The sequence below is a fragment of the Chelon labrosus genome (genome assembly GCF_963514085.1).
Source record: "Chelon labrosus genome assembly, chromosome: 6".
Classification (NCBI taxonomy): domain Eukaryota; kingdom Metazoa; phylum Chordata; class Actinopteri; order Mugiliformes; family Mugilidae; genus Chelon; species Chelon labrosus.
The window spans coordinates 6,418,331-6,443,446 of record NC_140342.1 but is presented as its reverse complement, the minus strand read 5'-3'; the positions used below and the strand labels follow the sequence as shown (position 1 = coordinate 6,443,446).

The 25,116-nt window shown below is 40.8% G+C and overlaps 6 protein-coding genes across 7 annotated transcripts; 3 read left to right on the top strand and 3 right to left on the bottom strand.

Annotated features, from left to right (window-relative positions):
• The first annotated feature begins 1,343 nt into the window (after positions 1–1,343).
• Positions 1,344–6,155, top strand: dhrs1 (dehydrogenase/reductase (SDR family) member 1). The gene is made up of 9 exons (XM_084545924.1): positions 1,344–1,749; positions 2,245–2,393; positions 2,561–2,704; positions 3,471–3,550; positions 3,680–3,812; positions 3,948–4,091; positions 4,180–4,249; positions 4,411–4,491; positions 4,599–6,155. The coding sequence occupies exons 2-9, from the start codon at positions 2,250–2,252 to the stop codon at positions 4,733–4,735; spliced, it is 933 nt and encodes a 310-aa protein (XP_084402050.1). The 5' UTR covers positions 1,344–1,749; positions 2,245–2,249; the 3' UTR covers positions 4,736–6,155.
• A 245-nt stretch (positions 6,156–6,400) lies between these two features.
• On the top strand, positions 6,401–11,618 carry homeza (homeobox and leucine zipper encoding a). 2 transcript variants are annotated; one of them, XM_084546572.1, is made up of 3 exons: positions 6,401–7,012; positions 7,745–7,836; positions 8,243–11,618. In XM_084546572.1, exon 3 carries the CDS (start codon positions 8,270–8,272, stop codon positions 10,280–10,282), a length of 2,013 nt encoding a protein of 670 aa, XP_084402698.1. In that variant the 5' UTR covers positions 6,401–7,012; positions 7,745–7,836; positions 8,243–8,269; the 3' UTR covers positions 10,283–11,618. The 2 variants fall into 2 exon arrangements, with proteins under 2 accessions (XP_084402698.1, XP_084402697.1); XM_084546571.1 differs by having other exon boundaries at positions 7,745–7,929.
• Positions 11,619–11,751: 133 nt separating this feature from the next.
• LOC311489477 (uncharacterized protein) lies at positions 11,752–16,039 on the bottom strand. Its single transcript, XM_084546573.1, has 13 exons — positions 15,901–16,039; positions 14,290–14,409; positions 14,118–14,170; positions 13,936–14,010; positions 13,533–13,639; positions 13,335–13,437; positions 13,215–13,243; positions 13,092–13,132; positions 12,960–12,984; positions 12,810–12,873; positions 12,314–12,365; positions 12,154–12,184; positions 11,752–12,040 (listed from the first exon to the last, which is right to left on the bottom strand). The coding sequence occupies exons 2-13, from the start codon at positions 14,387–14,389 to the stop codon at positions 11,971–11,973; spliced, it is 750 nt and encodes a 249-aa protein (XP_084402699.1). The 5' UTR covers positions 14,390–14,409; positions 15,901–16,039; the 3' UTR covers positions 11,752–11,970.
• A 533-nt stretch (positions 16,040–16,572) lies between these two features.
• zp3f.1 (zona pellucida glycoprotein 3f, tandem duplicate 1) lies at positions 16,573–18,552 on the bottom strand. The gene is made up of 10 exons (XM_084546227.1): positions 18,429–18,552; positions 18,174–18,340; positions 17,998–18,101; positions 17,794–17,882; positions 17,527–17,707; positions 17,340–17,445; positions 17,154–17,239; positions 16,945–17,036; positions 16,799–16,871; positions 16,573–16,715 (listed from the first exon to the last, which is right to left on the bottom strand). Exons 1-9 carry the CDS (start codon positions 18,493–18,495, stop codon positions 16,816–16,818), a joined length of 948 nt encoding a protein of 315 aa, XP_084402353.1. The 5' UTR covers positions 18,496–18,552; the 3' UTR covers positions 16,573–16,715; positions 16,799–16,815.
• Positions 18,553–20,478: 1,926 nt separating this feature from the next.
• LOC311489242 (zona pellucida sperm-binding protein 3-like) lies at positions 20,479–22,870 on the bottom strand. Its single transcript, XM_084546226.1, has 10 exons — positions 22,782–22,870; positions 22,518–22,702; positions 22,336–22,439; positions 22,171–22,262; positions 21,925–22,105; positions 21,736–21,841; positions 21,573–21,661; positions 20,960–21,051; positions 20,739–20,869; positions 20,479–20,660 (listed from the first exon to the last, which is right to left on the bottom strand). The coding sequence occupies exons 1-9, from the start codon at positions 22,846–22,848 to the stop codon at positions 20,751–20,753; spliced, it is 1,035 nt and encodes a 344-aa protein (XP_084402352.1). The 5' UTR covers positions 22,849–22,870; the 3' UTR covers positions 20,479–20,660; positions 20,739–20,750.
• A 460-nt stretch (positions 22,871–23,330) lies between these two features.
• nedd8l (NEDD8 ubiquitin like modifier, like) lies at positions 23,331–25,094 on the top strand. Its single transcript, XM_084546148.1, has 4 exons — positions 23,331–23,459; positions 24,354–24,401; positions 24,499–24,581; positions 24,663–25,094. Exons 1-4 carry the CDS (start codon positions 23,442–23,444, stop codon positions 24,784–24,786), a joined length of 273 nt encoding a protein of 90 aa, XP_084402274.1. The 5' UTR covers positions 23,331–23,441; the 3' UTR covers positions 24,787–25,094.
• The last annotated feature ends 22 nt before the right edge of the window (positions 25,095–25,116 follow it).

Below are 25,116 nucleotides of genomic sequence, written 5' to 3'. Positions count from 1 at the left end.
GTCACAACTGTTTTGGAGGCACAAGGGTGACCTACACAATATTAGGAAGGTGGTCATAATGTTATGCCTGATCGGTGTATATGCTGAACCAGAAAAGCTTTCAAATTAAATTACTTGATTAAAACAAAAAGAAGTACAGCCATAATCCGCTTATCTTCCCACAGATACATAGGGAATAATACCAAGGCTGTTTCCTAAGTACACATTCAAAGGAAGGAAAAATATATACACTACCGGTCAAAAGTTTTAGAACACCATAATTTTTCCAGTTATTTATTGCAATTCAAGTCGTGCAAGTCCAATGAATAGCTTGAAATGGTACAAAGGTACTGAACAGCTGACTGGAAGAAGGTATTATGGACGGATGAATCAAAATTTCAAATCTTCGGTTCATCATGCAGGATCTTTGTACGCCATCGAGTAGGTGAGAGGATGGTTCCACAGTGTATGACATCAACTGTCAGACATGGAGGAGGAAGTGTGATGGTCTGGGGCTGTTTTGCTGGATCCAGGGTCGGTGGCTTGTACAGAGTGAGAGGCACCCTGTGAGCTTGAAAACATGTGCCCAGCACAGTCTCCAGACTTAAACCCTGTCGAGCTGGTTTGGGATGAACTGGGCAGAAGAGTGAAAGCCAAGCAACCTACAAGTGCCACACATTTATGGGAACTTCTGCAACAGACTTGGGAAGAACTTTCTGAAGAATATTTGATTTCTATTGTAGAAAGAATGCCACGAGTGTGTTCAGCTGTTATATCTGCCAAAGGTGGCTACTTTGATGAGTCAAAAGTTTAGAATAGCCTACATTTTGGTCTATAAATTGAATCTATGATTTCTATTTCAACTCAAATTGCTTATTTGTTCTATGCTTTCATTTCAGAGTGCAATGAGACACTAAACTGAATAATTTTCAGTAAAAAAAATGGAAAAAAGTGTGGTGTTCTAAAACTTTTGACCGGTAGTGTATGCTATGACTGCAATAAACTCACAGCAGAAGCTTAAAGGATTAATTTGCTTCCAAAGAACTAAGGCTAGACCTGTCCAGGGTGCACCCCGCCTTGCGCCCGATGACAGCTGGGACAGGCTCCAGCATCCCCAGCGACCCTTCACAGGACAAGATGAATGAATGAATGAATGAACTAAGGCTAAGTGTGCCTTTCAGAAGTCTACGGCGCCATCGTGTGGTGCATTGCAGTTAAACCAAAGACCATCTCGCATCCATGATGCCGCCGTTCACTCATTGTGGCCTCTCGTTATAAAGACACTTGGCAACTAAACCACAACAACCTACAACTGTTTTAAAATAGGAATATTACCTATTAAGCAACTGGCACTATAGCGCATGCACGGCCATTTTAAGTAGCTTATATGCCGTTTACAGTGATATTTGGACGTTGAAAATTGAAAATAGCCACTTGACTGTTTAATCATATGACCCAACACCTTGCGTGAATGTAGCCTATGGAGAGCTCTGGTAAAATCGGCGACGTTAAAACGAAGGAGGAAGTCAGCGCAAGTAAATCCTGGGTCAATCCTGCTTTACCCGGCGTCTTCTCGCGATATTACGGCAGATGGGCGTTTCGGTAACCTTGTAACTGTTACGTTGTACATCGTAGAATCTCGGGGCTATCAAAACAGCAATAACAAGCAGCTGTGGCATCCTCGTCACCGACACAATTCCTTGTGCTCTTCTAAAGAAGGACCATCATCGGAACTGGACAAACCAGATCTAACGCCTCCTGTGCTACAAGGTAGCTGTTTATATTATATTATTAACAATATGTGTGTTTTAATCTTTGTAAAATTACTTTACTTTAAGTTTCATCATTATTATGTTTGTATTTCCTCTACCTATGTCATTTAATAATAGCCTCGCTGTGACGTCAATATTTTTACAGAAAGGGATTTGCATAAAGTCAGTTAACCTAGTTTCTTCAACAACTAAACGTATCACTGTAATATGATACGATGGCATGAGGCTGAATAGCAGTGACTAGACATAATGTAGTTATGTAAGATTTAAAAAAAAAAAAGAAAAAGAAAAATGTCACTCCCTCATACTTCCAGTGAACTCTGGACAGTGGGTGGTGACCATTCATTTATGTAACCGTGTTGCAATCTTTTGAAATTTTCCAGTTAACGTCTCATGATATTTAACCCACACAGAGGTTTCTTTCATGTGTTTTTAGCTCACATGGTTTATTTGATCTAGCTGCTTATTTCGTGTGGTGTTGATTCCTCTCCAGAGAAGATGTCCCTGTCTGGCTATGTGTGTGTAGTAACTGGTGCCTCCAGGGGAATTGGCAAGGGAATAGCTCTCCAGCTGTCTGAGGCAGGAGCTACTGTCTACATCACAGGACGCCAGGAGAAGACTCTGAATCAAACGGCTGCACAGGTGAAATTTAAAGTTATTGTATTAGTCTGTTGTTATTTAAAAAGCTAATTTGGCAAACATATTCGAGGATTCAGCTAGTCTTGGAAATTGAAATTCTTCCCTCTAGCCTTAGAATATGTGTGTTGTTGTAACCCAGTTTCAGTGTCATGTCTTTATCCTCAATGCAGGTGAAGGAGAGGGGAGGAAACTGCGTGCCAGTGATCTGTGATTCAACAAAAGATGAAGACATTGAAGGACTGTTTGAACGGATCAAGCGTGAACAGAACGGCAGACTGGATATACTGGTTAACAATGCCTATGCTGGAGTACAGGTTGGTGCCATTGCTACTCTGACTAAAGTCACTTGTCCTTGCCAGCCTGTCTGCCCAGGCCCTTATAATATACTGTATGTAGTGGAGACTAGGAAGAAATTTAATAAGTGTGTAGCCTGTAAACCAGATAAACTTCCCCAATCACACATTTTTTGTGGCATACAGTTGGTCTGGAACCCCTCTGTTAGGAACTGATTAAACGCCGGCAAAGATCTGCCAAGTTGTTTAGGCGGGTTTTATCTGGTAATGGACAGAAGAGTAGCAGCGATGTAGTGATACATGTCATTTGAGTGTCGTGGAGTTGAATTTGTGAACAACAAAATTACTCAGACTGGTTGTAGGACAATCCACTTCCATCCAGAGGTATTTTTTTTCTGTATCAGTCCAAAGACACCCCATATATATATAAAATGTTCATCATTTTATCATATTAGACATTTGTGTGAAAGTTTGTCATAATTAAAATATGACATGTTGAGTTAAACTCAACCTTGGCCTTTGACCAGTGAGAACTAAAGTCTGATCAGTTTCTACTTGATTCCAAGTGGAACAAATTTAAAGAAGCAAGAAAAAAGGAAGGATATATACATACTGTATGTATGAACAGACAACCTGGCACCACATTGCCTGTCCACGGGGCTCCGCAGCATGGAGGAAACATACTAAACTTATACAAATACAATTTATATGGAACTGATCAAGTGGAATTAACTGTAGTACATTTAGAGTAAAGCCGTGAATAAGGAAACCTATTTTTTTATTCCAGGCTATCTTCGAGAACATGGGCAAAAAGTTCTGGGAAGTCGATCCATCTATTTGGGATTCTATCAACAACACAGGCCTCAGGTACTGTATTCTTCCGTAATGACTAGTAAACTGAGTCACTGTCAGACAACTGTGTCATTGTATCTGATGACAGGTTTCTTGACGTCAGCTTGTGTTTCTTGTCTGTGTTTGTTTTTCCTCGTCTGGCAGGGGCCACTATTTTTGCTCAGTTTACGCGTCCCGGTTGATGGTGGATCAAGGTCGAGGTTTAATCGTGACCATTTCCTCGATGGGCGGGCTGCGGTATCTCTTCAATGTGCCTTATGGTGTTGGTAAAGCCGCAGTAAGTTGAATTCTCATTAAGTCCCACATTTATGTTGTTGAAACCCAGTACATGCACTAAATAATTACATCCAAATATTATACCGTCTGATAGCCTAGGGTATAATAGTGTATTTAAAACCTGGTTTGTTTCCAGTGTGACAGGCTGGCAGCAGACATGGCTGTTGAGCTGAAAAGGCGGGGAGTGGCTTCTGTCAGCCTGTGGCCAGGAGCAGTACAGACAGAGTTGGTATCTCAGTTTGTACAAGAGAAAGATACACCACAGGGCATCGATCCGAAGGTAGACTCTTTTTTTTTTTTCAACAGCAAATTATTCTTCGTGTTATCTAATTCAGTTGTATCCTAAATCTTTGTTTTCTATTGATCAGTTCAAAGATGCATTCGTCAATGGAGAAACCACAGAACTGAGCGGGAGGTGCATCGTCAACCTGGCAAAGGGTAGGATTGCAGAATTTGTCAGATAGTTACATGTAGATTGAAGCAACCGCTCCCATAATATGTCAGCCTGATACTATAATTGCCGAAAAGTACTCACTTGCCCAAATGAGTATTTTAAAAAAAAGCATTGTTCTGTTTTGGTTTCTCTTTTTGCCTGAAAGACAAAAATCTGATGTCACTGACTGGGAAAGTACTCATGACTTGTGACCTTGCACGGCGCTATGGGATACAAGACGTTGACGGTAAATCTGTATTTCCTTCACCTTTCTAAGGTTTTGGAGATAAATACGTTGGAAGTTGCCACTGTTTACAGTCAACCCTAATATTTTTCATATCTGTTTATTTCCAGGGCGGAGTGTAACTGATTACACTTCCCTGAAATTCCTTCTGACGCAAGTGCCATATCTCTCCTGGGTCTCAGTCGTAGTCCCATCATTCCTGCGAGTGCCTCGCTTTATGCTCACCCTGGCAAGCAGCCGCTTCTAAATGTGATCTGTCCTCACATACTGGTGGTTTAAGATCACAACCATTACTAGCAGGTGAAGGATGACAAGAATTTTGACTCATGATGACATTCCTGAATAAGTATTTTTTCTACTGCCCACACCCACATACACACACTAGGGGTTGTACAGACTAGTCGGTTTGTTGACTTCACTGCTGTTGACATGACGCTTTAAGCATCAAGTCGACTAGTCACTGATCACGTGACAATAACAACATAGACGATTCTGGGAAGACAGGTGAGGAGACCAGTGAGTCATATCAGTAAATGAGCTGCGGTTGATCAATTGTGTGGAAATACTTCTCCAAAGATGAAGCCCATACTACCGTGACATGCAAAATACTGCATAAACTGCATCACATCTTACACCACGCTGTGGAGTACTATTAAATGCTAATGATAATGCTGAGTTGCAGCCTGTTTTTATACAGGCTATACATATCTGCAGTGCACAGTATTAGTACATGAGCTGTCCGTTATCACCAAATGTATTCAGGTCAAGAATATATATTTGTTGCAAAGCATTACTTTCTACAGTGTTTTTATTTGTGATGTCGTCAGCGACTAGTCAGTGTCGACTTGACTTTCATCACATAACAGCCAACTTTTAAAAATCTGAAATCCTCTAGCGCACACACACACACACACACACACACACACACACACACACACACACACACACACACACACAAGTACTTAATGATTCTGTTTGAGGTAAATGAAGGATGCTCTCAACTGTTTTCTGAATTTAACATTAACACTACTATTACACAGTGTTACAAGTGTAATTTGCTATTATAACTACCTTATAAAAAAAATTCTTAAGCACTATACACCTAATATATATTTCAGAAACACTATTTTTTTGCACTAATTTGTGCATTTTTACATTTGTATTACATGTATGTACACATACATTATTACTACAACTGTATGTAGCCAAGAAAGTAACACATGGTTAATTAAAGGAATGTTAGTCTGTTGCTGTTTACATTTCTCACTGTTATTTTTGGAAAGAAGACGACTTATTGCTGCCCTCGACTGTGAGAAATAAACGACTCAAATGCATGTGCCTTATTTTTTTATCACTGATATAAATGCAGCATATGCCTCAATGACCCGCTGTATCACTTTCGATTGTACACTTTCATTTACTAGAAAATTTGAATGGTTTCGTTATAAACCACATCTAAACCTCCAACCACTGATGTGGGTTGCTAATTCATATAGTTGCTTTTAGAAATACTTAAGTGTCCTTAATGCAGTTTGAATTTATTTAATTGTTTAGATTTTTCATAATTTATTTTCTTAAATGTTCAATGAAATGTTCTGTTTTATTTCCCCGTGTTTTATTGACCATTGTGGAGCCTCCTCTATTCGACCAGGAATAAAACTCTCATGGAGGAACAGATTTTTTCTATTTGTTTGGCCTAAAAGTTCTACATTAGTTCTACATTCTACTTATTTGTGTTTGCTAAAATGACTATGTTCACGAATTGTTTTGATCTGGAGCTCTTAAGGTTTGATCCTGTGATTACATGGGGAAGTTCCTGAAATAGTATTTGACATTTAATCCTCTAAGAGTAGTGAGATAATGGGTTTTTTTTCTTCTTAATTTATCAAGACGGGGATTTTTGTTAAAAATCCTCTCAGATGTTTGTCGCCCCTGTGCAGGGGGAGCTGGTGGGTGGCTGAAAGTGTTTAGCCTACTGCTAAGGATTTATTATACAGGCGCTCCGTCCCTCCAATCCACGGCCTGCTCGCCCCAGACTGGCACACCCACCGCCCCGCCGTCACTGTGGGAGAGCTGGGGCCTTCTGGGCTTCCTGGTCCTCGGCTCCGCCTCGCCTCGATCTGGCCGGACAGGGGGAAAACACTTCTCAGTTAAAAGAACAAAAGCAACAACGGACCGACGGAGGGGGGACGATCTAACGGCGACGCGGATTCAGACCTGAATCCTCACGGACTGGAGATCTGTGCCACCTTCGGCAGGAATCAGCCGACGACTTGGAACTCCTCCGGCAGGCGACAAACTTGGTCGCTTCGCATCTTTGTATCCCGACGGTAATCCGTGGAGGCGCTTGGTAAATAAGACGAGGGTCAAACAAACAGACGGACGGTATTGTCTGCCCCCCCGGTCTCCCTCGAAACTTCGGCCATTAAAAAAAGCGTAGTGGTAGCGAGGAAACTCTGGCTTTCTTTGGTTTTCCTTTCGTTCAGACGGACCTCAGGGATAAAAGGCTGTTTGGACCTTTTCGGTAAGTTTATTTTTGTGTTTTCGCTGAAGCGTGTCTGGCTGCGAAGTGCGCCTGTGCGGTGTGGAGCGTTTTAGTTAGTACGCCATAATGGGGGGGAGACACTGGACAGCTATTGTGACTGGTACCGTGGACAACTTTTAGAGCTGCTCGTTACAAAGAACACAAAGACAAAACGTATCAACTCAGACCGTGTATCAAACTGAAACATCAAACCCACAGTGGGGGTTACCGCAGGGTCTCATCCCACTGGGTTCAGTGTGTCACCAATGACTAATAACACTGATTTCATAATAGTTAGCTCATGTTTGTGTCACACTTGAACCCTCAAGCGACCTAAATCCTCATCCCTGGCCCAACTTCCAACTAAATGCGCAACATTTCCTCTGTTCCAAATAAGGAATAGCTCCTCTAAAATAAAGAGAACATAGCAGCCATGAGGCTTTTCAACATACAACCTCAAACACCTGATCAGTGTGCTGAGGAGAAATACATCCAACACTGTCCATTAAGTTTGTCCGAGTCTCAGTTCCTTAAATGTAGCCTTCAAATAGATTACCTGTTGTGATATGTCGGAGTGACGGCCGAACACCTGTTGCTTGAGATCAAACTAATCTATATCGGTTTAGATTTTTCAATCCACTCCTCACAATGTAGGGTGTTTTATTGCTGTTTAACTGCCATGGGTTCTTAGGCTTGAGTATGACTAATGCATCTTATTTTCCCCGGCTACAGGGTTCTGTTGTGGTATCTGCCTTTGTGAAGAGGCTACACTTATCTTTCAGGACCAAGAACTTGGAAGTGGAACAAAGCCTGACTGGGAAGGGGTGAGAAAGTAGACTGTGATGGATTTCTCATGGATGCCCGTTCCTTCTGCTCCCACCCTTTGCGACCAATCCCCCAACTCGCGCAAAACAAAAGTCAGTCACCACACTTTTTGGGGGAGGGGAGGCCCAGTCTGGGCCGGGTATACAACTAGTTTCATTGAGAATTCAGAGTGAGGAGAGCAAAGTAGGGAGGGAGGGGAGGGGAGGGGGAGGAGGGGAGACAGCTGTCAGATAATTGACTTTGAGAATGAATGAGAACGGAAAGTTCCTAAAACATCAGAGTGTGTTAACTTCAGAAGAAACTGTCCTTCTCTTTGCAGTCACCTTATCTGTGATGTTAAAACGGTTGAGACAAGCAAAAAAAAAAACAACAACAACTAAATCACTGTTTTTGTTTCTCCTCTAGGGGAAGGAACCTATTTTGATAGCCCAGATGGCAACATACACTGAACATAATGGCAGGAATGGACTACTTGTGGGCCTCAAGGAGCCTTTACAAGGAAAGGTGACCAAGACAGAATGTGAAGCAAAGATTGAAGCTAAACGCTCCTCCAAAGATTTGTGCCATTCTGCCACCTCAGCTGAAAGTAACACAAGTGGCGGGCCAAGTTTCACCACCAACAACAACTCTGTCGTGTGTCTTCCTCTGGTGTCAGAGGGACTTAAACTGGTATGGACACAGTCTGATCAGACCCGTGAACTTGACTCAATCCCAGAGCTGGTCCAAGCTTTTAACTTATTTCCATACCCATCATCCCATGAGGTTAGTGCCCTAGCTCGGGCATGTGCCTTGCCCCTGGACAAAGTAAAGGTTTGGTTTATGGTGCAGAGAATCAAATATGGTATTAGCTGGTCCTCAGAGGAGATTGAGGAGACACGAAGGAAGCTGGCTGTTCCTGAGATCTGTGAAGACACTGCTGAAGCAAATGAAGAAGCCAACGTGAAGACCAAGAGCAAAAGTTTTGAGGAGCTGGTAATTGACGATAAGGAAACCGATGAAGAGGAGGGGGCTTTATCGAGCCTCATCCCCCAGAAGAAGAAACCAAAGTGTGAATCACCAGATTCATATAAACCAGCCAAAACCAGTGCACCGTGTTTCAGTTCCACCCTTCCACCTCCTCAGGATTCTTACTTCTACCGCCCACCAGCAGACCAACCTACTAGCACAGCAACTGATGTCTCCCTTGACCTTTCTGACTCGTCTTCACGACAGCACCGTCATGGACGCTACAAAAAGTCTAAAGTTCAGCTAGCTGCCCTTCGTAAAAGTTTTCTGAGGGAGAACTGGCCCGCTGAAGCAGAGCTTAGACGTTTGCAGGAAGAAACTGGGCTGAGCCGTAACGACATACGCAAATGGTTCAGTGACAGTCGTTATCAGTTAAGAGTTGGTCGAGGCAGCCTGGCAGCAGCCCAGTCCTATTCTCACCACAGTGTTGTAGTAAGTAAACATGATCCACAACCTCTTCCTCTAATTACCCAGAAGTCTCGTCAGCTAAATGGGGCAAAAGGCCTTGAGGGAGCACGCAGCAACGGGATTAGAAATGCACATTTCTTTCAGGCCTTTCTGACAAACAGCCTGGAAGCATTTGGGGACAGGGTCCCTGACACACAAGAGGGTGATGTTGTGGAGGAACTTTCTGGTGATGGGGACAGTTTTAAAGATGAGGAACAAAGTGAAGAAGTACCCTTACAACTGACCAAGACCTGCAAGATTGAGGTAGAACTCCCCCAGGAACCGCCAAGTATATTAAAATCCTCTCCCTATTCTTCCCCTTCCGGCAGTCCACCACTGACTGCCTCACCTAATAAACCACATTCAAACAAAACCAGCACATCAAAGAAGTCAGCCTACTCAGCCAAAACCAGTCCCTCACAAACACCTGTGAGCTTCTCAGGGGCTTCCACATCTATATCCACATCCACATCCTCTCCCCTCACTCCTGCAGGGCGACCAAGAAAAACCAAGGAGCAGTTGGATGTATTAAAGCAGCACTTCTTGCGCTGCCAGTGGCCCAAGAGTGAAGACTACACTGAACTTGTCAAGCTTACAGGTTTACCCCGGGCTGATGTTATTCAGTGGTTTGGTGACACGCGATATGCTGTCAAAAACGGCCAGCTACGCTGGGTGAAGGGGGTCCGTGACCAGTTCATGGCAGAGCTCGCTCTCCAGCAAAGTAGCAGCGGCGTAACAAATGGAGGGGGAACATCCACTCGGCCTGGTGGTAGCCGCAAAAGAAAAGCTCAAGCAAATGGTAGAAGTACAGATTCCCCTGATCTCCAGCCTTTGGCATCATATTACCTTTCAACAGGCACACTTCATGAAAAAGACCTTGACACTCTATGCAAGAAATCAAGAATGAGCTACCAGCAGGTGCGAGATTGGTTTGCAGCTCAGGATGTTGCGGAGACTGACCAAGAACATGGTGATACATCAGAACATTTCTAAAAGTTGGTGAGGGACATCTCAAATCTTTTGCACCAACAAGCATAATTATTACTTTGGTTTATATTGCTTTAACTGAGGCAGGTTTGTAACATCTAGTCTTCCTAGTTCAAGCCCAAAGTGAGGTTTGTGTTTTTTATATATGCTGCATTCCTTGCTTATCCTAATATATTTGGACTTGAATTATAATTGTTCTGCATGTGTTGCTCTAAATAGGACAGTAATTTGTACACTGGTATGCTATATTTTTTTAGCTTATTACTTTTGTCTAGATATCACTACTACAGATTTTTTTTTTAGTATGCTATTGTAGCAGTATAATTTAAACTGCTTGTACTTTTTTGGTACCTGGCTGATGAGCAGATGATTTACTGCTCCAGAAAAAAATGTCTACATTGAATTTGTTGACTGATCACTGTGTGTAATCATTCCTTTACAGCCAATAATTCTTTGTCATGAAATGCACACTGGACATCTTGCACTTTGGTTTTGGAGCCTGCTGCCATTATGTTGATTAAGTCCAATTATTTCACAAAACCTGCAACCTATTATCATGCTTTTCCTTTGAAAAGCGTAAAACGGAAAATGCAGTTACATCTAATATCTACAGCATTTCTGAAATACATTCCCTTGTTCCCTTTTAAACTTTGTGCTGTAATACTTGACTTACTATTTCAATAGCCATTTGCATTCAACTGCACCGCTGTAGCCATAAAGGTTAACAGTACTGAGAAGCAGCAACCACATCCATCATCTGACATTAAGAAGATGTGATTCAGTCAGTATTTTTGTCTCGTCTTAATAGGTATAGGGTGTGACTTCATGCTTTATAATATAGATAAACTAGGTTAAGATAACTGATGGAGGTCCACATATTGTATAAGTAGGATTCAAATCCAAAGAAAAAATACAATTATGTCTGTCAACTCACATTGTGAAATATAGCACAATTATACGTTGAGGTTATCAGTTCCTGTATTTATTAGTTATTTCCTACATTGCTGTGTTTTAAGAACTCCGCACTCTTAAAGTACTTTTCGTAGTTGGCCTACAGAGGTTAAAGTGGGCTTTTAATGGAGTGAGAGTTGAGTTACTTAGAAATGTCTGGACAAAGGTTAGCACGCTACAAATCTGACAAAGCAGTGTGCAGCTTTTTGTTCTGTCTTCCTGTTTAGTCATGAAAAGCTAATTCGAGTGTCATGCCGTGTGGAAATGTCCATAACGTAGTGTCTTCCTTTGCATATGTTTTCAATGTATTTTTTTTCTCTGTTTGAAAAACTTCTCATTTGCACATTTGTGTCACTGGAAACCAGTAAAAGATTTGCCTTTACAACCGTGTATGCACGCAGTTATTTTGGTGCGCTAGAAAGAACCCAGTTGTTAATGAGAGATTGTATTTATTTTTAACTTTTAACAAAAAAAGCAAGTGGGTGTGAAATGAATTTAAATGCTTTTCAGAGAAAACTGCTGAAATACATCTCCAGAATGAAGAGATAACCACAAAGCAGAACAACAACAAGCTATTTTCAGTTGAACAGTCATGAATATTAAACAATCTACAAGACAGGGTTCAGTTTTTGGGCAAAAATAAAACTCAAGTTGTATCTGCTGCAAGAATGCGGTCAACAGATCTAAGACTGCTGACTTCTTAACCGACAAACATGTCCTCAGAAGAGTAGGCGTCCCCTTAATTAGTGCCTGGGTGACTGTATTGATAATCCACTTAGAAACTGGAACTGGAAAGCATTAGAAGTCTGCGCTCTGAGGATGACAGAAAAGGACCAACTCAGTTGCGTGAGAAAATCTTCGCATGGAAAGTATTTACGAACAGGACAATTCTTCGCGGCAGAGGTTATTTGCAATGCATTCCTCACCTCGTAGGTGTATTTAAGGATGTTGGTGTTCCTTTTCAAAGCAGAAAGATTTTGACTGAGGTTAGGATGCATTCAGTTTTTAGTTTGATGAAGCAATGTAGCCCATTTAATCCCAGCAACCATGGCAGAGGTACAAGCTTGAGTTTACAGCTATACTTACTGTGTCCATGAAGAGAACTATGGCTAGAAATGGAGGTAGCTGACCCAGGAGTCTGAAAACAAACAGGTCAAAGTGTTTGGTTTCATGCAAGGACGGTTAAAAACAAATTAAAAATCTCTATAAATTTATATATACTCAGTTGTTAACAAGAAAATCTTTTCTTGATGTTTGAATATTCCAGTAATAATGTCAAGGATCCAGTGCATATTTTTGTGATTATGACATGACTGTATTCTTGACATTTAAAATAGTTTCACCAAAAATATTATTAGGCCCTATTTACAAAGTATTGGACCATATTTGTCAGCCTTCAATAGTGGACAGAGTTTGATCATTTGTGATGGGAGATGCCATCTTCAACAGAAAACTTAATCCACAGAGGAAGACAGCGAGTTGCAGATTATACTAACTTTCTGTGTCAGTTCAGTTTTCAGTGGCATTGCATTTGTCATTTAGGTCTAAAACAGTACATTGAGTGAATTTAGTGGAGACTTACAGTGAGAGACAGACTAGGACCCCTCTCTCTGACCCACCGCTGGGACTCTGTTGACCCTATATAACTGAGACCATATATTTAAGTGTTTATGTGATGTCAAGACTGCAGTCAACTAGAACACATGATAATAAAAGACAATATAATGCATACCTCATAGGCCTTGAGCGAGGCGTAACTGTTAAAAGAAAACATGCAGAGACGCATTATCAATATTAAATAAAAACTGTGAAAGTGACAACCAGTACTAAAAACTCACAATTCAACTTAAATCTCTGTGGTTACCTGGGGAGGTGACAGCCACAGGGAGTGACATCCTCTGAGTGCTGTGAGAGAGACAGAAAACTATGGATAATTTAAAGACTAATACGCAAAACTTTGTTATCAAACATGCAAATTGATTTTTACCCCTCAGTTTGAAACTGTCCAGGAGAAACCTGTGGCACAGAAAGTTAGATTTCTGTAAGAATATTTCTGGAAGAGTGAACCCATTTTTTTTTGTTTGTTTGTAGACTTAAGGTCACTTACCCTCCTCTGAGAAAGCGGCCTTTTTAAATCTTCAGTTTCTCTTTTCAGCTCCGACAGCTGCTTTTTTAATTCAGCATTCTCTCTTTTCAGCTCTGAGATTTGCCTTGTGTTATAACAGACACATGAAAAGAAAAGGCGCTCTCATCTGGCTGTTTATTTACTCAGCGGCAGAGGAGCGATGGCAGATATTGAAGTCACCTGTGACTCTGCTCAGAGACTTCCTTCAGACGCCTTTCCAGTTCTGTAGACCTATGCTTGAAGTGCGCCGTGACTTTCTCCATCTGCGCCCGCTGAAAAATTGCAATCTGAGGATCAGGAAGATGTCACTATTAAGCATTATTCCAGTCAAAATTAAATGTTCCATAAAACAGCTTAGGCTAATGGATAATAGCTCCCATTCCCAAAAGATGTACTCTGACATTTAACTTCCTGCGAAACATAAATATTAAAAAGAAAAGAGGGCTGATGTGAGTTAGTAATTTTGCTCAAATCACCCATGTTTACATCTTTGTATTCTTATACTGATATTCATTCACCTTCATTGTCCTTATTAAATAAATACATTAAAGCTTGATGTGCATGCTGCTGAGATGAGACACACCTGTGATATGTGTCCCAGCTGTGACTGGATGATCTTCACAGGCTCCTTGAAAAACACTTTTTCCCGGTGATTCATCTGAGGTAGAAATGTGTCCAATTTAAAGCACTGGCTGTGCAAGAAAGCTCGTCTTATGTTGGTTGTGTCAGACAGCAACCTGCAGTCAATACGTAAAGTGCACCAACCGTGTCTGTGATGGGCAGGTAACTGCAGCTGGACCCACATACACCACACTGCTCTAAGAAACGATCACAAATATTAAATAAAGTGATAAATAAAAAATAATTATGATTCCAGTCATAAAGTAAAAGCCAATTAACTAAGAGAGACTAAATAAATAAAGAATAATTCCCTCACTAGATTGAATGCAAGCTTCACAGCAGATGTGGCCACAGCTGGACACGGCAAACTTCAACCCTCTTTTTGTGAAGCACTGGTTACAATGGAACCAGTCCATCTTTGGCCCTCTGTGTTTCCCTGTATGCAAATTAACACAAAATGACAACACACACGATTAAGATTATTATTAAATATTAAACTTTATGTCCACAAGGATGTGCATAACTCACTGGTCTGTGCTGTACTATAGTCTTGAGAAATTTAATGGTTTTGAATAGTGTTTCAGTATATAGATGTTTATTTTTAGCAGCAATTTGGTAAAGGTCTTTTTGTGTTTTAACACAATGATCTCATACTCACAGCCCGAGTCATGAGGAATTGTTTTCCCAGTCCTGGCCAATCTACTCACAACTATCCAGCTTTAGGAATGTGTGTTTACATATGGTATTAAAATGCGTCTCCAAATGTGTCTCCAGTCAGCTCTTCAGATCCGATTTCAGTATGCAAATAAACACCGACATATCTGGAGGTGCAGTCGAGTATTGTAACGGCTGCTATGTCGAATGGATCACTACCGCCGTTTCAGAACCAAGAACAGCGCTGTTTTGTGTGTGTTTGTGTGTGCATCATGACACACACACACACACACACACATTAAGTTATTTATTGATCTCCACCCTGACATTAGTTATTTTAGAGACCTGTACAAAGCATAGATTATAACTCCGACCCTGGAAGTTTCCATGTGCACTGTAATTTCCTGTTATACAGGTAGATAAAGACATCAGTGATGAAGGAAATACACAAGGCTCCTTATACTGTACATCAACATGATTGCATTAATAATAGACCACATGCTGATATGTTACTTGATGCCAGCATCACACTTGTTTACTCATATTAAATACCTTCAATTATTTATTATTTAGTTAACATATTTTAAATGGCTCTTATTACTAATAAACAGACATCATTTATGGGGCTTTTTCCATTTCATTTATAACAGTGGTTGCGTGTTTTTCCCTTAATGAATGATGCAAATCTTCCCCTGTATAGAAGGTGGTCTTTAATGTGACTTGGGATTGTGTTCACCCACACTACCAAAGTAATGCGAACAAATGCAACCCAGACCACCTCCAAATGTGGTCAGAGATCGGATCCCTCCACTGCGACGTCTGTGTATCCTGGGTGTGTTAACATTCACACCTGTACTTTAAGTTGGTCACTTGTGATCAGATTTCCCATGGTGGATGTTAAATCAAGGTGTGAACGGGGCCGAGAGCAGAGTATCAAGACGTTTTCAGAGTCATATAAAGCTGCAGTCCGTTTTCATACTACTTAAGAAAAAACACACAAAATTGTTTCCTCCACAATGAGTTATTGCTCCCTATGATCAGCTTCATGCACACAACTAAGAGTTAAGGATGAAAACCAAGTTACACATTTAAAATGGAAAGTTAGCCATAAAACTGTTAGCTAGCTAGCTGAAATAGCAGAATTTTGTTTGGCTGGACAAAGTAGTGTAGACGTCGGTCACTGACCAAACAAACAAAACACCTGCAAAATCCATCATTACATTTTGTTTGTAAATTTTCTCGTCTTCCATTTTTGTTTTCTTGCCAACATTACCTGTGCTCTGGTCACAGAAGGTATCTCGAGCCGGCTCAACAGTTCCGCCTCGTGGGTCCCGTTCTCTCTTCTGATTGGTGGGCGGCGTTACGTAAGAGACGTCCGCTTTAACGCGCTCTCAAAATAACAGCGGTTAGATTTAAATTGAATAAAGTTTTAGAACCAATTTTTCCAGACATAACATTAAAATATATAAATTTGAAATGGAGGTTTGTACATTAATTTTCAGATTTAATCTAAAGAAAACTATTTTACAGGTCATGGGCTTCCACAACCCAAGGACACATTTGCACTACGGACCAAGATGTTTATAGCATCTTCATTTAATATTAATTTATTTATGCCAGTCTGAATTAATATGAATGGCATTGAGACATGTCAATCCTGAAGAAAGTTTGTGTCAGTGGGATTTGAGAAACAGTCTGGAAAGATTTAAAGGTCTCAATCTTTCAAACGGTTCCTCATAGAAACATCGGAAGTCCGTTTTTCCTTTTCCTCCTGCTGCTGAAGTCCCAGCCTATAGGAGGAATTGTTTTCACACAGTCTAACCACAAATATTCATAAACAGTCAAGTGAAACAGGCTTTGGTCACACCAATACTGAAACCAATTATTCGATCCTTCTAATGACATCTTCCAGGCGTGTGCACATCTGAGAACATAAACACTCGGATTCAGACTGATTTGGCTACATCTTTAATGGCCACAGATCTGAAATGCAAAGACAAGCAGGCAACTAAGCTCTTAGAAGCTTGCATAACCCAGAATAAAAACCCAAGTCAGATGAAGGAGCCAGTCCATTAGATGGATCCAGTCCTGTTTGGAACAAAGAGTTTTAAAGAGCAGTTGAGGAAACATTGTAGATTATATAGATTTCTACTTGAAGTCGTGTTTCTCGCCTTGATCTGATGACATTTCAGGAATCGGTGATGGTAAGTGGCCCGAGGACAGCTTTCTGCGCTCTATCGGTTCCTACAAAAACAAAAGGTTTTAGATCAGAACAATGAGATCCCTTTATCACAGCAGACATTGTGCAAATTCATACTTAATGCTGTACTCCTTATTTTCCTGGACCCGCAGCTGGATTCACAGCAGTTGCACAAACTGCTATAAGCAGGGTCGTCCAGAAGCTCCCAACTGATATGAGAGAATCAGCGATTAGAAGAGAGTCAAGTTCTGGTACTAGTTGGTCTAAAGGTTTGATTCTCTATATACAAAAATCTTTTGAAAATATACAAGTTCTATTTCTTTTACCCCTCATCTTCGACATAATGACAGGCCTTCTTAGTGTTGTCAAGACCATTGGGGTCCCAAGCCACAAGGTTGCAGTGGATAAATACCTGTTGGATGAACAATATTCCAGCATGGTCAGATGTTTGAGTCAGTTTCCTATACAATGTCTTACATATGAACATGAATTAGAGATGAAGGCTTATTTACTTCCGTTTGCTGGGCAAACCTAAAGGCTTGAAGGGACAGGTGGATCTCCGATGACTTTTGCCGTGGTTCAAATTTTGACTGTGACATCTTACTATCCACAAGACATCTGTAGAGAGGAACAGACATTTTACTGTACGGCAAATAGAAATCTGTAAACTGATGCGTGTAGCTGGTGTAACGAGTGTACCCCTTATTGGTGATGATGGGGTATATGTTGCTTTCGTGCAGCAGCTGAGGAGTACTGGAAGCAACGCATTCCTCAAGCAGCAGCAGCAGTGGCTGATGGGATTGCTGCTCCACGCTAGCCATGATGGGAATGAAGGAGCCCAGAGGAAAACTGGTGGATTCAGCAGGGCCTGAGAAGTCAGCTAGAACCACAAGTACAGATCAGTGAGCCCAGGAGTCACCGTGGGAACGCTGCCACTTCCACTGAAGTAATTATTTTGTCACTTACCGTTCATTATTCCAAAGTGGAACACTAGATCTTCTTGACCGTAAGTATTAAACACTGGGTCATAAATCAGAGGGTACCAATCTTTGGGTCTGCACAAAATAAGGCATAATCTCAGCAGCTGATACTCAAACACATCTGCAGATGTTTGATTCAAGATCCTTTTTGGTTTATTTTTGTTTAACAAGTCATAAAATAAACACCAACCTCTCATATTCACAGACAACTGGGAGAGCGTAGGGACGTATGACAGAATCAGGAGAGGAAATGTAGGTCAGATCGTTGGTGTAAATCAGCTGATTCCCAGAAACCTACAGGAAACAAGTGTATCACCAATGTGCGCGAACGTTGTTAACTCATAAGCACAGGTCTGGGTGACTCACCGTTCTCCTGAAGTCACAGTCATTGAGGTCCACGCTGAAAACAGCCTGAGTAGGCGTAAGGCTAGTGGGCAAGCAGCTACCCAGACGGAACAAGGAAGTGTCAGCCTCTGATTCGCTCTCCCTCCACACCAGCGTCACAAAATCAGGCCTGCAGTCCAGTTTCATGTCTAAGGAGACACAACATGAGGGACTCACATTCCTACTCCTGTTGTGTGCATGAAAGATATGCCATCTTAACATTAAAAACATCATTACCTGCACTTACTGACATCACTGCTGCCAAGATCAAACTCAGCAAACAACACAAAAAGAAAGCCATCATGACTGATCACGTGCTCCTAGCTCTGAGGGTGGTTTTATTCCCTCTGACTGGAGCACATCAATCAGGGAAAACTCTTTCACCTGGGCTGTGTCTACACCTACAGCTGCAGTGGAATTGCAGCAGGTCTAGAATTCCCTTATGGTGTGAATTGATTAGTGCATGGAAGGTGTAAATGATCAGTCACTTTACTGGTCTTCATGATCAAGAAATGACATTACGAAGCAGCACATTAAAAAGAAACATGTTTATGATTCATGACGTTCCAGAGTTCAACCTCCTCCTGTTATCGTACTACAGGCAGGAAATACAGATCTAAGTACTGTGAGAACAAGTACCACATGGAGTATGTCTCATTATAGCAAAATTACACATTTAGAAGACTAAGACTTCCTTGAACACATCATTCTAGTTACATTTGAAGTTATTAAGGATTGGTCATGACTCCAAGATGACGCTTAGCATAGATGTAAGAAAGACCTACACTGCCTGCCCCAAAAAAAGTCACCACCAAAAAAAAAAGGTCACACTCTCTAATATTTTGTTGGACCACTTTCAGCTTTGATTACAGCACACATTCTCTGTGGCATTGTTTCAGTAAGCTTCTGCAATGTCACCAGATTTATTTCCATCCAGTGTTGCATTAATTTTTCACCAAGATCTTGTACTGATGATGGGAGAGTCTGACCACTGTACAAAGCCTTCTCCAGCACATCCCAAAGATTCTCAATGGGGTTAAGGTCTGGACTCTGTGGTGGACAATCCATGTGTGAAAATGATGTCTCATGCTTCCTGAACCACTTTTTCACAATTTGAGTCCCATGAATCCTGGCATTGTCATCTTGGAATATCCCTGTGCCATCAGGGATCAGAAAAAATCAATTGATGGAATAACCTGGTCATTCAGTATATCCAGGTAGTCAGCTGACCTCATTCTTTGGGCACAACCCCAGATCATAGCACTGCCCCCACAGGCTTGTACAGTAGGCACTAGGCATGATGGGTGCATCAGAATTATTGTACGACTACATTTCTTCCTTGAGGACGATGGTTCCCCACCATCCTTCCAGATTTTAATAATGCGTTGGACAGCTCTTAACCCAATTTTAGTAGTTTCTTCAATTTCCTTAGATGTTATCTCTGAAATGATTTGACCCTTCTCAAACAGACTAACATCGTTTCCATGACCACGGGATGCATCTTTTGACATGGTTGTTTAAGAAATGAGAAGCTACTCATTGCATCAGTTGGGGTTAAATAACTTGTTGCCAGCTGAAAGATAATCTCCCATGCAGTAGTTATCCAATAGGAGGCTCGTACCTATTTGCTTAGTGAAATACAGGTGTCAACTTTTTTTTTGGCCAGGCTGTGTATGAGGGATTCAGTAAAAGAATAAATGACCATCTTAAAGGAGTGGTTTGGTTTCTTAAACCTCAGCTTTGACTGGTTAGTGTGGTTTTGGCATGAACAATGTGTGCACTAGAGTCTCACAGAGGTAGATCAGCAACACCTTTGTTCTGCAAGGTAAAATCTCAGTTTTTTTCCAATGGAGTCTGGTTACTTTGAAGGAACATAAATTACTATAATGGCATTGTCAGATATAGCCAATGGCCAGATGAAGTAGAGATAATATTCTTAATATAGCACACATTAAACCAATATAAGTTTTTAAAATATAGTTTGTCACTGATTAGCATCCTCATACAACCCTACAATTCTGTTCATTTAGGACCTGAATCCTTCAAATATTTTCTTATGTTCTTGAAGGCCATTTGAACTGATCCTTTAAATTTAAAAGCAGTCTTTTACAAGTCAACAGCCAACAAAATGTTACTAGTGACATGTATTTCAAGTCAGGCATCATGTGAAGACTTTATAAAAAAAAAATAAAAATAAAAAAAAAACGCATCTTTGATAATAAGTGGTTGCACCAGAAGTAAAGCAGCAGTATCAGGTGTAATTAGGTGTAATGTTTGAGAGGATACATTCTGTGGAGGTCACCAAACGTTTATTTAAAATGAGATTGATGTATAAAACTTGGGACAGTCACTGCTGAACACTAAAGAATCTGCCAACAAAAGCAGAGATAATGTCAAGTTTATTTCCCTGTCATGTATTTCAGAAAGGTTGAGGTCATCTGTTGTGCAGGAGTCTCCAATCGGCTTTCACTGTAGAAATAAAAACGTAGAAACTTAATCCTTTATGTCCATTCAATAGGTCAAATATGTAGACAAAATAGCGTTTACTTGAGTAGATCATTAAGCCTTCGAGTCGACTGCAGTAGCTGGCCACAGCGATGTGTTGTTGGCCCTCGAGTCAGATTGGTCTACTATGATGAGGGGTCCCAACACAGAAACATGACTCAGACTGTGAGATTCTGCAAAAGTGAACAAAATTCATGAAGACAAAATAAATAAAAATAAGCACAATCTTAAAATGTCCACATAAGCTGGCACAGAAATTGTACCCCATTGAGCTCCTCTTCTGGGCCGAGACTTGCAGGTTGAATCACAGCAGCTACAGAGGGAGCTCTGGAATGGGTCATCGAGTAGTTCCCATCTGGGACAAGAGCAATTTGTGATTATGATAAATTACTGTTGATAAAATACTTTATATACAGAATAAAGCCATGCCTGCATTATATTTTACCATTTCTAGACATAACTTTCTATATTTACTGGTGCAGTCAGTAGGCTGCAAGTTAAAATGGTTGAAATGGTTAATGTAAAATGTGGTGCAGTCAAAGTACAATTTTTGGAAATGCACTTCAACAAGAGTTACTTTAAGAGATTACATGAGGCTCTGGAACTATAACTTCTCCATTTAACAATGCTTTTACCAATTCAGTTTATGGACAGAACAATTACATGAACCCTTCCACTTAACTTTAGGAGTGTAGATATTTGCCATTTTACACCTTGGATAGAGTTAAGCTAACTAGTTCCCCATTTTTTATGCTAAGCTAACCACACCAGCCGCACCATACGTCGCACACAGTCGTTTTCATCTTTTCATCCAGCTCTGCAAGGTGACAAATGCATGCATTACAGTTTCACTGCTGAACTCTTCGCAACCATTACCTCTCATGTTCCTTCACATAATGACACGCTTTCTTTGTTTCATCAAGAACTTCAGGATCCCATGCAACAAGTTTACAGTGGATGTACACCTGAGGAGAACGAAAGATAAAATTAATATATATATATATATATATTCCAGAGCAGTCATTTTTTAAGCTCTTACCTCCCCTCCCAGACCAATCTTGAAAGACTGCAGGTAGAGGGTGATTGCAGATGAGTGGTACCGAGGGAGGAACATAGAGTTTCCCTTCCTGCTTCCCAAAAGACACCTTAAAGAAATTTAAATATTTGATTATGAATTAGATGTTTCTACCAGCACAATGACTGAAGATGAACATTATCTGAATCCTACCCTTTGTTGTTAATGACAGGGTAAACCTGGCTGCCAGGCTGCAGCTCTGCTGTGGTGGCTGCCACACATTCCTCCATGAGTAGCAGCAATGGCTGATGGGACTTCTGCTCCACTGATGCCCATATTGGCATGAACGAGCCCAGGGGGATGACATTTGTTTTCGCTATGCCCTTTAGTTGGTCTAAGAGGAAGAGAAAATGAGTCTTTGATTGTGCCAATTTGTCATTAGGCTGTGTGAGAACTTACCATCGAGAAGCGCCATGTGAAAAACCAGCCCACCACGACCATGGGAAACACTTGATCCAGGGTTCATGAAAGAGGGAACCCATCCCTCAGGTCTGAAATACAACAGTCAGTGTCTTCAGCTAACATTTCATTAAATAAATAAATGTAGCCATGAGGATATTCTACCTTTTATAAACACATTTAATGGGATACACAAAAGCTGCAGGTTTAGGCCTTGCCTGTGGCCTGTAACTCAGTTCATTTTGATAAATGAGGTGCTTTCCTTTAAGCTGTAGAAAAAGAAAATAGGCAATTAGAATCAATATGTGTCTGGAAGTCGTGTTAGTTAAATGTTGCAGGTACGTTACCAGTTTTTTAAATCTGCAGTCGGCAAACTTGTAGTTGAAATGTACTTCCCCTTCTCCAGTTGGCAGAACTTTAAACTGGGATGCCATGCAGTTTCCAAAGAAGAGTCGTGCCGCATGCGGCACCATCTCTGCGCTAATCCTCCATGTGATAGCTACTGAGCTTTTCCCACACTGTACTTTGATATCTGCAGACAAATTTGAGTGATTAGCTGTTAAAAAGACACCAAAGATTTGCAAATGTCTACATGCACGTTTGAAGAATACCTGCATTGGCAATGGTTGCTGCAAATACAGACAAGATTGTGACACCTAAGTAGAGATGAGTCACCATGACTGAATGATCCAGACACACTGGAGCTCATGGACTTTATAGACTTCCTCCCTAATTATCTGAATGATCAACATCTGTGTGAAAGCAGGCCATTGTTTCTCCAGAGTTACTACTCACGCCGCACTGGTTTTGTGTATTCTCATAACTTCTGTCATTTTCAAATGGAGAGATGAAGCATAATTAAACAGTTTTGATTTATGTGAACTTTTATTTATATATGTATATATTAACAAACATTTCTACTGTCTCACAATCAGATATAAATTTTGTGCTTTTGCCCCATTAGATTTTTTACTCATTACATTTGACAGAAACGATTTTTACTAACACCTGTGATACTGACACTGTGATATTGGGTAATGTCTAAATATTTCTGTCCACATTAAATCCGTAGTGAAGCAGCTGATTTGTTGCTTCTCAGAGCGGAACCATTCTGCTGGTGTGATGTGACGCCGTCACGTCCGGAATGTTAGCCTGCTACACAGGAAATAGCGTCAAGTTAGCTAGGCGAGCAGGTATTGGCTAAATTGCCTAGTGTTTTGTTCACTAAACAGTTTAAACGATTTATAGTAGCTTTATATTGTTTATTCAGCATGTTGATCAAAGTCAAGGTAAGGAATTTCTATATTTTTTTTTAATTCTGGCTTAAATTCCGTCAGAGGTGCTACATGTTTTCGCTGTTGTTGGTCAGCCCGCTAACATCACTGACCGGGTCCGCTCATGTATTTCGGGGCCTGTTGGTACGAAAAAAACCTAACTCACATGGAAGTTAATGTATGTTAAAACAGCTTTAGCATCTGCCGACTAAAGAGAAGGAGTCCGTTTTCTACTGACTTGTTTTTATGTGACTTAGACAAACACTCGTCGTCGCCAACCATTAGCTGTAACTTCAGTTCATGAATCAACTAAGCAGAAGCTTAGTTATTAGATTTCATTAGAATCAAATCTAATATTGACAATTGAGGAAAGTGCCCTGTAGACATATTATTCACCATGTGTCATCAGTATCATCGGCATCAGTATTTATTACTGCTAGTGATTTATCTGTCCGTTTGAGGGATAAATAGCGTCACAGTTTTGTGATTAAAAAAAAAGTCAAAATGGCTGCTTTTTTAGTTATTTAGTATTAGAGTAAAATTATTTGAGTTCTGGTTAATGGTGACACTCAAATTTGCTAATGTCTGATGTTTTACAGACAATCTGTAAATAATAATAATATATATATATATATATAAATACGGTGGCCCTAGTTATTCAATGCATGAAACTATATATATTTTTTAAATTTATTTTTAATCCAATTTTATTTTAAATGTGGCTGAGGCTAACTTTGGCCAAATTACAGCATTTTTTCAATTCTGCCATTGTAATACAGCTGGAATTGCCTTGCAGGTTTGCATTAACATGTGGATTTGCTTTGCAGTGCTTGTGTACTATAGACTACTGTGACATTTCAAACCCTCTTGCAAAGTCGGTGTTGTAATCACTTTCATATTCTGTTTCAGACTCTCACTGGAAAGGAAATAGAGATCGACATCGAGCCCACAGACAAGGTGACGGGTTCAAATGCATCGTCTCTGTAAAATGCTGTTCACCAAATGCAAACCTCAGTGCTGTTGACTCACCGGGCTCTGTGTTGTTTGAATCAAGGTGGAGCGAATCAAGGAAAGGGTGGAGGAGAAGGAAGGCATCCCGCCGCAGCAGCAAAGACTCATCTACAGTGGAAAACAGATGTGAGCGATCTCTCTGCGTAGTAGCCGGAAGGCAAGTCTCTAAGCCGCTCCTCTTAACCTTTGCGTCTTGTTTTGCCTCAGGAACGATGAGAAGACGGCAGCAGACTACAAGATCCAGGGAGGCTCGGTGCTCCACCTTGTGCTGGCGCTAAGAGGAGGATCAACACTCCACAGTTGCTGCATACACCTCTCCTCCTTGTCATGAGTCGCTGCTGTCATGGGGCCAGTGGAGTGCCAACGCTTTAGGTGTCTGTCACCGTCTCACCATGTAACAGCACAGAAATTTAGCACGCTCTTGGGCCGATGCAAACAAACCAACAACAACAAAAAAAAAAGAAAACCCAGAAACAACAGTAAAGGACATTCAAATTCCTTTGTAGATTATTTTTTTTCTTTTTGTAAACCCACATCGGCTTTCTGAGCTTGACCAGTTGATGCAGGCACCCATGCAGCACAACAGACAGTTTGAGAACACTGTGGTCTATTTTGCTTGTGAATAAATGTTTAAGTTGATTTAAGTGTCGTCCTGTAATGA

Bases quoted from the DNA above. Each gene is read 5' to 3' on its own strand.
- LOC311489477 (XM_084546573.1), bottom strand. From the start codon at position 14,389: ATGGACTGGTTCCATTGTAACCAGTGCTTCACAAAAAGAGGGTTGAAG. The intron at 14,171-14,289 runs GTGAGGGAATTA...ATCGTTTCTTAG, and splicing joins TGAAGCTTGCATTCAATCTA to AGCAGTGTGGTGTATGTGGG. The intron at 12,185-12,313 runs GTAAGTATAGCT...TGCTTTGAAAAG, and splicing joins TAGTTCTCTTCATGGACACA to GAACACCAACATCCTTAAAT.
- homeza (XM_084546571.1), top strand. From the start codon at position 7,855: ATGGATTTCTCATGGATGCCCGTTCCTTCTGCTCCCACCCTTTGCGAC. The intron at 7,930-8,242 runs GTCAGTCACCAC...TTTCTCCTCTAG, and splicing joins CCAACTCGCGCAAAACAAAA to GGGAAGGAACCTATTTTGAT.
- dhrs1 (XM_084545924.1), top strand. From the start codon at position 2,250: ATGTCCCTGTCTGGCTATGTGTGTGTAGTAACTGGTGCCTCCAGGGGA. The intron at 4,250-4,410 runs GTAGGATTGCAG...TTTGCCTGAAAG, and splicing joins CATCGTCAACCTGGCAAAGG to ACAAAAATCTGATGTCACTG. The intron at 4,492-4,598 runs GTAAATCTGTAT...GTTTATTTCCAG, and splicing joins TGGGATACAAGACGTTGACG to GGCGGAGTGTAACTGATTAC.
- zp3f.1 (XM_084546227.1), bottom strand. From the start codon at position 18,495: ATGATGGCTTTCTTTTTGTGTTGTTTGCTGAGTTTGATCTTGGCAGCA. The intron at 17,883-17,997 runs GTTGGTGTTTAT...TATTTTGTGCAG, and splicing joins GTTGTCTGTGAATATGAGAG to ACCCAAAGATTGGTACCCTC. The intron at 17,240-17,339 runs GTAAATAAGCCT...TTCATCCAACAG, and splicing joins GGTTTGCCCAGCAAACGGAA to GTATTTATCCACTGCAACCT.
- LOC311489242 (XM_084546226.1), bottom strand. From the start codon at position 22,848: ATGGTGACTCATCTCTACTTAGGTGTCACAATCTTGTCTGTATTTGCA. The intron at 22,703-22,781 runs GTATTCTTCAAA...ATTTGTCTGCAG, and splicing joins AGCAACCATTGCCAATGCAG to ATATCAAAGTACAGTGTGGG. The intron at 20,870-20,959 runs GTACAATTTCTG...TCACTTTTGCAG, and splicing joins CAGAAGAGGAGCTCAATGGG to AATCTCACAGTCTGAGTCAT.
- nedd8l (XM_084546148.1), top strand. The intron at 24,402-24,498 runs GTGACGGGTTCA...GTTTGAATCAAG, and splicing joins ACATCGAGCCCACAGACAAG to GTGGAGCGAATCAAGGAAAG. The intron at 24,582-24,662 runs GTGAGCGATCTC...GTTTTGCCTCAG, and splicing joins ATCTACAGTGGAAAACAGAT to GAACGATGAGAAGACGGCAG.